The sequence below is a fragment of the Benincasa hispida genome, chromosome 9 (assembly GCF_027475165.1).
Source record: "Benincasa hispida cultivar pf3 chromosome 9, pf3_genome.v1.1, whole genome shotgun sequence".
Classification (NCBI taxonomy): Eukaryota; Viridiplantae; Streptophyta; class Magnoliopsida; order Cucurbitales; family Cucurbitaceae; genus Benincasa; species Benincasa hispida.
The window spans coordinates 14,048,913-14,058,434 of NC_143486.1; the positions used below are offsets into that span (position 1 = coordinate 14,048,913).

The following is a 9,522-nucleotide window of genomic DNA, read 5'->3' on the forward strand; positions in this document are numbered from 1 at the left end:
CACTCGGGATTAAGGTCATGTTACCTATGGTCATCTTAGTAAAATGAAAGTCTCAATTATGAACCGCATTATATAACGGAACTAAATATTTCGTGGTCCGGTCTTATACAAACTCTTTTGTATAGAGTATCCTCACTCGCATGTCTAATATACGAATGATCAGGATCAAATCATTTGTAGCACTTTACAATATTTGTAACACCTACAGAGCGGGTCACACTCGTAGTGTCACCAGGATAAGGTATCCCTCCTTTATCCATATACTACATACCATTTAGGTTATCACTTAAAGCACGATCTACTTGTATGTCTCCACATGCATGCTTAAGTTAAAAAGATAACCAGGGATCTTAGTTTATTCGTTTATGGTTAATGCAACTAAAATATCTCATATTTCATAGACTGAAATGAATAAAATATCTCATATTATAAATAACAAAGTGTTTGTTCATAAATGTGTTTAGAAACTACAGGACCCTACAAGATTTAGGGCATTAATCTTAACACACCTTCATAGGCAGGAGTTCACAACTCACTCAGGTAATCTTGATGAAATGTAAGTCTCTATTGTTAACGGCATTATATAATAGACAATTCATTTTGTGGTCCAATATTATACAAACCCTTTTGTATAGAACACCATCGCTTATATGTCTCCACATGAATGATCATGATCAGATTATTTGTAGCACTTTACAACAATTGTAACATCTACAAAGCGGGTCATATTCGTAGTGTCACTAGGATAAAGTATCCAGCCTTATCCATCTACTACAGATCATTTAGGTTATCACTTAAACATGATCCACCTGTATATCCCTACATATATGTTTAAAGTACATAAGATAAGCTTGGATATTACTTTAATGGTTTTGTGGGTTAATGCTACTGAATTTCGAATAAAATGCCTCAAGATTTTATTAAATAAATAAATTGTTTATACATTACAATTACAAACTATAGATCGCATGAGATTTAGGACATCAACCCCAACATCAAATGGATCTACAAAAGAAAATAGGGTGTGGATCGGAAGATACAAACCTGTAAGGCTAGACTTGTGGCAAAAGGTTAAACCCAAGTTGAGAGAGTCGACTATGAGGAGACTTTCTCACCTATTTCTATGTTGAAGTCTATTTGGATACTCCTGTTCATTGCCTTATATTATGACTATGAGATTTGGCAAATGGATGTCAAGACTACTTTTCTTAATGGCAATCTTGTGAAGACCATATATATGGAGCAGCCTGAGGGATTCATAATCCAAGTTGAAGAGCTAAAAGTTTGCAAGCTTAGTCGGTCCATTTATGTATTGAAACAAGCTTCTCGATCTTGGAATATAAGATTTGATATTGCGATCAAATCTTATGGCTTTGATCGAAATGTTGATGAGCCTTGTATTTATAAGAGAATCATCAACAGTTCAGTAGTTTTCTTTGTGTTGTATGTAAACGATATCCTACTCATTAAGAATAATATAGGTCTACTGATTGAAATTAAAGATTGGCTAGCGACCAAATTCCAAATGAAAAATTTGGGAGAGACACACTTTGTTCTGGGCATTAAGATCTTTAGCGATCGAAAGAACAAAACGTTGATCTTGTCTCATGCATCATACATTGACAAAATGCTTGTTAAGTTTTTAATGCAAAACTCCAAGAGAGGTTTGTTACCTTTCAGGCATGGAGTTACTTTGTCTAAGGAACAATGTCCTAGGATACCTCAAGAGATTGAGGAAATGAGACGAATCCCCTATGCACCGGTTGTTTGGTAGCCTGATGTATGTGATGTTATGTACTAGACCTGACATCTGTTGTGCAATGGGAATAGTCAGTAGATATCAGTCTAATCCAAGATTTGATCAACTAGACTGTCGTTAAGAACATTCTCAAGTATCTTCGAAGAACGAGGGACTACATACTCATGTATGGATCTAAGGATTTGATCCTTACAAGATACACGGACTCTGATTTTCAGACTGATAGGGATTCTAGGAAATCTACATCAGGATCAATGTTTACTCTTAACAAAGAAGCAGTAGTCTGGTAGAGCACCAAGTAAGGGTGCATTTCTGAATCCACTATGGAGGCTGAGTATGTAGAAGCTTGTGAAGCTGCTAAGGAAGATGTGTGGCTCAAGAAATTCTTGACTGATCCAGAAGTGGTTTCAGACATATCAAAGTTCATCACCCTTTTATTTGATAATAGTGGTGTTATGGCTAATTCTTCAGAGCCTTGAAGTCACAAACGCGAGAAGCACATAAAGCAGAAGTATCATCTCATTCGAGAGATTGTGCATCGAGGAGATGTGATTATCACAAAAATAGCTTTGGCGCACAACGTTACTGATCCATTTACGAAGACTCCCATGGCTAAGGTGTTTGTGGATCAGCTGCAGAGTATGGGTCTATGGGACATGCCACATCTAGTCTAGAGCAGAGGGGAGATTTTGTACTAGGCGCATTTTATGCCCTAGTTTCTTGTTTTGTGTACTTTTTTTATTAGTATGACTTTTATGATGTACATCTCACTAGCCTTAGAACAAGTGGGAGATTTTTAAGGTTGATGCCTTAATCTCATGTGTCTTGTAGTTTTTAGTTGTATTATACAAACAATTTATTTTTTTTTAATAAAATCTAATGTATTTTATTTGACATTTAGTAGCATTAACCTATAAAACCAATAAACAAATATCCAAGGTTATCTTCTATAGCTTAAACATGTATGTGGAGACATACAAGTGGATCGTGTTTAAGTGATAACCTGAACAGTCTGCAGTAGATGGATAAGACTGGGTACCTTATCTTAGTGACACTACGAATGCAACCCACTTATAGATATTACAATTATTGTAAAGCTCTACAAATGATATGTTCCTGATCATTCATGTAGAGACATGTGAGCGGGGGTATTCTATACAAAATGGTATGTATAAGACCGGACCACGAAATGAATAATCCCATTATATAAGACCATTAATAGTAGAAACTTACATTTACCAGGATAATCATAGGTGACATGACATGAATCCTAAGTGCATTGTGAACTCATGCCTATAAAGGCGGTCCTTTGATTTACATGGATGTGAATGGCTAGTCGCCGACTCAATATGCCTACCATTTTGGAATTCGTCTGATTGGTGAACTGGGAACATAGCTCACAAAACAAAGTTCACTCATTCCATAATGTCGGGGTGAATAAATAAATTGCTCCCTTAAGGTTAATTATGAGGTTTGAGCAATGTAGCCTTACACCCTCTCTTGGCCCGATAGGGGTTTGGTCATAGTTGGACTATGACTTATTATTCACTAGAGGGATCACTGTTACTTAAGAAGTTAGATGTAACTACAAGGACAAAACAGTAATTTTGGCCTAGCTATACTTACGAGTAATTTGTGAATGGTTATCACACCGTCGATCGGTTATATCCAATGGACCCAGAAATATATCTGTAGTGCGAAGAGTGCAACTATCGATCTTTAATGAAATGACCGACAGTTAATGAAATTGGGTAAATTAATTAAAAGAGTTTAATTAATTATTCAAGTACAATTGGAGCTTCAATCTACAGGTCCATAAGGCCCCCTCGGGAGCTCAACTGGGATAATTGAGAATCAAATTAATTTTGGGTTAATTTGAATTGTTCAAATTAATTGAATAAATTAATTATATGTGATATAATTAATTTAAATTAATGATATGGGATATAATTAGTAAATGTATTTAATACATTATAATATAAAGTTTATTTTGAGAGAAAATAAATATTTGAATATGATTCAAATATTAATTATATAGATTAGATTCATATAATTAATGTAAATTTGATTTATATTAAATATCGTAAATCATTGAAAGATATCAACTATAGGTTATATGTTATATCTACACATAGTATTATATGTATATTATATAGCAAGGTGGTTACTATATAATTATACATTAAATAAATTGAAATTAGTTTTAATTTATATATAATATTTTTATTTTTGAATTTAAATTAAAAGGTGGGATACATAAAGATAATAATGAGATTCCAATAAACTATGTCATGACAGAAACAAGATGGAACCAAACTCATATAGTTATTGACAACATTTTTGTATATAACGTTGCTCTTGATATTATATCTAAAAATGAAGATTTTGTACCAAAATCTGTTGAAGAAATTCGACATAGAAAAGATTGGTTTTAATGGAAAGAAGCAATCGGGCAGAATTTAGCTCACTTTCAAAACGTCAGGTTTTTGGACCAATAGTCCGAACACCGGAAGATTTCAAACCATACAAATGGGTATTTGTGAGGAAAAGAAATGAAAATAATGGGGTAGCAAGATATAAAGCAAGACTAGTTGCAAAAGTTTTTCACAAAGACCTGGTATTGATTAAGAGAAGGTGTATTCTCCAGTGGTGGATGCAATTACACTAAGATATTTAATTAGTCCAACCGTATATGAAAGTTTGGATATGCATCTTATGGATGTAGTCACAAAATATTTATATGGATCTCTTGATAATGATTTTATATGAGAATCCCAGAAGTATTTAAGATACTTGAAACATATAAATCAAATTTCTGGGAATTGTACTCAATAAAGTTGCAGAGATCGCTATATGGATTGAAACAATCAGGAAGAATGCGACACAATCGCCTGAGTAGATATTTGTTGAAAGAAGGATATCGAAACAATCCAATATGTCCATGTGTTTTTATATTAAATAAAAAATAAAAAAATTCACAATCATGATTTGCTATTATAATTATATATGTATGACTTAAATATAATTGGAACTCTTGAAGAAGTTTCAAAGGCAATTGAATATCTTAAGAAAGAATTTGAAAGGAAATATCTCGAAAAAATAAAATTTTGCTTTGACTTGAAAATTAAGCATTTAGCACATGGGATATTTGTTCATCAGTCAACTTATACAGGAAAAGTTTTGAAAAGATTTTATGTGGACAAAGCACATCCATTTAACATTCCAATGGAAGTTTGTTCACTAGATATGAAGAAAGATATATGTCGATCTCAAGATAATAATAAAAAACTTTTTTGGTCCTGAAGTACTATATTTTAGTGCAATTTGTGCACTTATGTATCTTGTTAATCATAGAAGATCAGATGTTACATTTTCAGTAAATTTATTAGCAAGATATAGTTCTTCTCCAACAAAAGGACATTGAAATAGAATTAAACATATACTCCATTATCTCCGAGGAACAATCAACATGGGTTTATTTTATTCAAATAAATCAAAATTTGATCTAATTGATTATGCAGATTATGGATATTTATCTGATCCACACAAAGCTAGATCTCAATTTTGATGAAGAAATAAAATATAAGTTAAGATATATCATCTAGGTTTCTATATTTTTGTCTCATTTCATTGTAATTTGTGTACTTTAAAATGTTCAAATTTAGTCATTTTACTTCCTACAAATCTTAAATTTCTTCCTAATTATTACAAGTAAATTTTTATCAAAATAATGCTAATAAGTTTTCATGCAAAAAAAAAAAAACATATCGAAAAAATTAATAAATATAGGTTACTGATGCTGATGGTATGAACTACCTTTAAAATTTATTAAAGTACACAAACTAAATTTAAACATTTGAAAGTACTAAAACTAAAATGGAATGAGATTCCAAGTATAGGCAAGAGAAACCTAACAAAACTGAAACATCTTAGAGAAGTATTTAGGCACATCTTCGTAGCTAGAGGAAGAGAAAGTAAAAGCTAGATAAAAATGTAGAGAAGTATTTAGGCACATCCTTGTAGTTGCACTTCATTTAGTTATCCAACCACAATTTTCTATGTGACAAAATCTTTTTTTTTTTTTTGAAATATTTTTAAGTTTTTTTTAAATGTGTGGTTGGGTTGGACAGCAAAAAGATGGATGTTGCCCAAGATGCATCCAAATGTGGTTGAAATGGAATTTTGATATGAAATATAATAAAATAGCAATTTTTTAAAATAGTTGTGGTTTGAATTCATATTATTTATATTTATGAATCTCATTTTAATAAATACAAAGAAGGAAAATGAATATCAACTTGAGTATAGTTCAATTGGTTGGAGACATTAGTAATCTATCTAAGAGGTCAGAGGTTCGAATCTCCACTTGATAAAAGTAGAGATTCAAACCTATGATCTTTAGATAGTTTACTAGTCTCTTAATCAATTGAGCTATGCTCAGGTTGACATTTTTTATTTTACATAATTTACAAATTCACAAGTCGTTTGAAGTAATATGTTATAATGTTAAGTGCAATTCAAATAGCTAAAGATAACATAGCTCAGTTGGTTTTGCTATGTGTTAACAATCACAAAGTTTATGGTTCGAATCTCCTTAAGGGCTATCATGCTTAAAAAAAAGTAAAATGCCTTATCTAATAGAAATTTCTAGTAAAACCACCCATCATAGTCCAATAAATTACATGGTTTGTTTTAGAAATTGGCAAATAAAATAGAATTCATATCATTTTGAGGCTTTCTTAAGGTTGAGAATTGAGAGAGCCCAAGAAAACACAAATTTCCAGAAAGGATATTTTGTGGCGGAAAAATAACTAACAAAACTGGCTCTCTGTCTCAACTCACAAAGCTTATCTTTACTGAGAGAGCTCCTCTTCCATGGCGACCTTAAGCTTCAACCCCACCAGAATAAGAACCCTAGGTGGGCTTCATTTTAGCAAGTCCAAACCTAGTTCGTCGCCGTTTTCACAGTCGATCAAAACCGTAAACAGATTCTCAGCCAGTGGACGTATCAATCAGCAACCACTACGTCGTTTTCGATCAAATTCTGTATCGGAAAGCTCGGTTTCGGCGCCGGAAGAAGTGGAATTGAACGAGGATGAGGATGACCCGACCTTGGAGTTGGCCTATTTGGATGCGGCAACCGATCCGGAGAGCATTACGGAGTGGGAGCTGGATTTCTGCTCCAGACCTATTTTGGATATCAGAGGGAAGAAGGTGTGGGAGCTTGTAGCATGTGATAATTCGCTCTCTCTTCAATACACGAAGTATTTTCCTAACAATGTTATTAATAGCATTACTTTGAGAGACGCGATTTCCTCGATTACTGAAGAGTTGGGAGTACCATTACCAGAGAAAATCCGTTTCTTCAGGTACATCTTCTGATTCTTGTGTTTATGCGTCTGAATTTCAAAATATGTCCGAAACTGTGGATAAAATCTCCTATGATTGAGTAGTTTTAGCAAATTGTTGAAGAATGGTGTCTTTATATGATTGAAATGTTGATGGGATTATAGGTCACAGATGCAGACAATCATTACCAAAGCATGTACCGAGCTTGGCATAAAGCCCATTCCTAGTAAAAGGGTTGGTAGTTATGAATTTATAGGTGTTTTCTTCGATTCTGTTTCTTGGTGAAGTTGAATGGATTTAGGTTATGATTAGACGCTTTCTGTGCTGAAGAATTTCCATTGTTCCCACCAGTGTCTTTCCCTGCTTTTGTGGCTGGAAGAGCGCTACGAGACCGTTTATACGCGTCATCCTGGTTTTCAGAAAGGATCTAAACCCCTCCTTGCATTAGATAATCCATTTCCAATGGAACTTCCAGAGAATCTTTTCGGAGAGAAGTGGGCATTTGTTCAATTGCCCTTTTCAGGTATACCAATAGTTTTTCTTCCTTTGCTTGGCATTGACTCTAAACATGGCTGAAAAGTTGCTGCTTTACCTTACAAAGGGATGTTGCTTTGTTGTTCTTATAGTTTCTCCTATAATTACTTGATCTTCCATTAATTTTCAGCTGTTCAAGAGGAGGTCTCAAACTTAAAGGAAACTTTCATGTTTGGTTCCAGTCTTGATCTGGATTTACTGGGGATTGAAATTGATGAGAAGACAATGATCCCAGGGTTGTCTGTTGCAACTTCACGAGCTCAACCATTGGCAGGTATGCCACAGACTTGTGGTGTTCTCAAACACACAAACAAATGATTCACGATAAATTCCTTCATCTCTCTAATTTTAATCTTCCCAGTCTACTAAATTGTTCTTCCCAAAGATTTTATGTGCCCCTACCATTGTAGAATAATATAATTGTTTAAATTACAAGTTTAATCCTTAAATTGTAATGTTGGTGTCAAATAGGTATTTGAAATTGAAAAAAAAGGACATATTCTTTTGTCTAATAGATCCTATAATGTAAAAGTGTCTCAAGAATTTCCAAGTTTTTAATTTTGTATCTAACACATTCAACATTTTAAAATATTGTCAAATTTGTCACACATAAATTATGGATCTTAAACTTTAAATTTTGTGTCTAATAAATTCACAAAATTTTAAAAAGTATCAAGATCAATTATTATTAGACATAAAGTTAAAAATTTAGAGTCTTGAACAATGCAAGATTAAAAGTGTATGGACTTTTACTACATTGATCGATTAGATAAACTTTGATGAAGTTAGGATTGAACTTGTGATTTAACCTAAACAATTCTATAAAGACATGTCATCCATCCCTAAGATTTTGTGATGTAAGAAATTTCACTCTGCTGTTTCATACATGTTCCCCAAACAATACTTTGCAGCATGACGGCTATAAAACAATCTGCCATTTGTTCTCTATATGTTCCACAGCGTGGATGAATGGAATGGAAGTATATTCAGTCGAAGCCGATACATCTCGTGCTTGTTTGATTCTATCTGTCGGGATCGCAACTCGATATGTCTATGCTACCTATAAGAAAACTCCAGTGACAACTGCTGAGGCCGAAGCTTGGGAAGCAGCCAAAAAGGCTTGTGGAGGCTTGCATTTTCTTGCCATACAAGACGACTTGGATTCAGAGGACTGTGTTGGATTCTGGCTTCTACTAGACTTGCCGCCGCCGCCAGTATAATCAATGTAGTTGCATTTTTCCCCCTTTTTTAACAATGTAGGTAGTCGTATAAAGCATGCCAAATCTTGTAACTTTAGTATTTGTTGATTGTACAAACAATTCATATTAAAGGATGTGGTGCCCTTTTGGGAGATGGGACCATTGAGAGTCTTTTTAAGAACACTAAACTCCAACAAAGCTTGAGAAATGAACTCGAAAATGGAATGCATTTTAGACACTGCAAAACTTGCATCTCCCAATCCATTAATTTTGGTAGCTCAGAAGTTACCAATTCCTTCTATGTTATCACTTCTGCATCGAATAAAGGAAAAATGTATATCTCAGACAAAGTATCAAAGTTTATCTTCATAAATCAAGAAAAATTGTCTCATACATCGATAGGATTTTCATTTGGCCTTCATCTTTTCTTCTCTACAATTGAAGCCCTTGACTATTTGTTACCTTCTTTTTGGTGGGTTTTTTCCACTCCATTTTCAAAAAAACGTTTGGTTTTCTCTCCTTTTCTCCTTATCAATTTACTAACATTTCTTTCTCTTTTTCTCCTTATTTACTAATATTTCTTTCAACTATTAGTGTAGGTTTTCGGAGTAATTTTGAAATTATTAAAATCATTTTTCTCGTGTTCAAATCACTCCAAATGTGTCTTTAAACACTCAAATA

General features: G+C 33.4%; 1 protein-coding gene across 1 annotated transcript; it reads left to right on the top strand.

The window, feature by feature from the left end:
* Nucleotides 1-6,441: 6,441 nt before the first annotated feature.
* On the top strand, nt 6,442-9,087 carry ATAB2 (RNA binding protein). The gene is made up of 5 exons (XM_039044336.2): nt 6,442-7,128; nt 7,273-7,342; nt 7,460-7,631; nt 7,773-7,916; nt 8,603-9,087. The coding sequence occupies exons 1-5, from the start codon at nt 6,635-6,637 to the stop codon at nt 8,860-8,862; spliced, it is 1,140 nt and encodes a 379-aa protein (XP_038900264.1). The 5' UTR covers nt 6,442-6,634; the 3' UTR covers nt 8,863-9,087.
* Nucleotides 9,088-9,522: the final 435 nt, after the last annotated feature.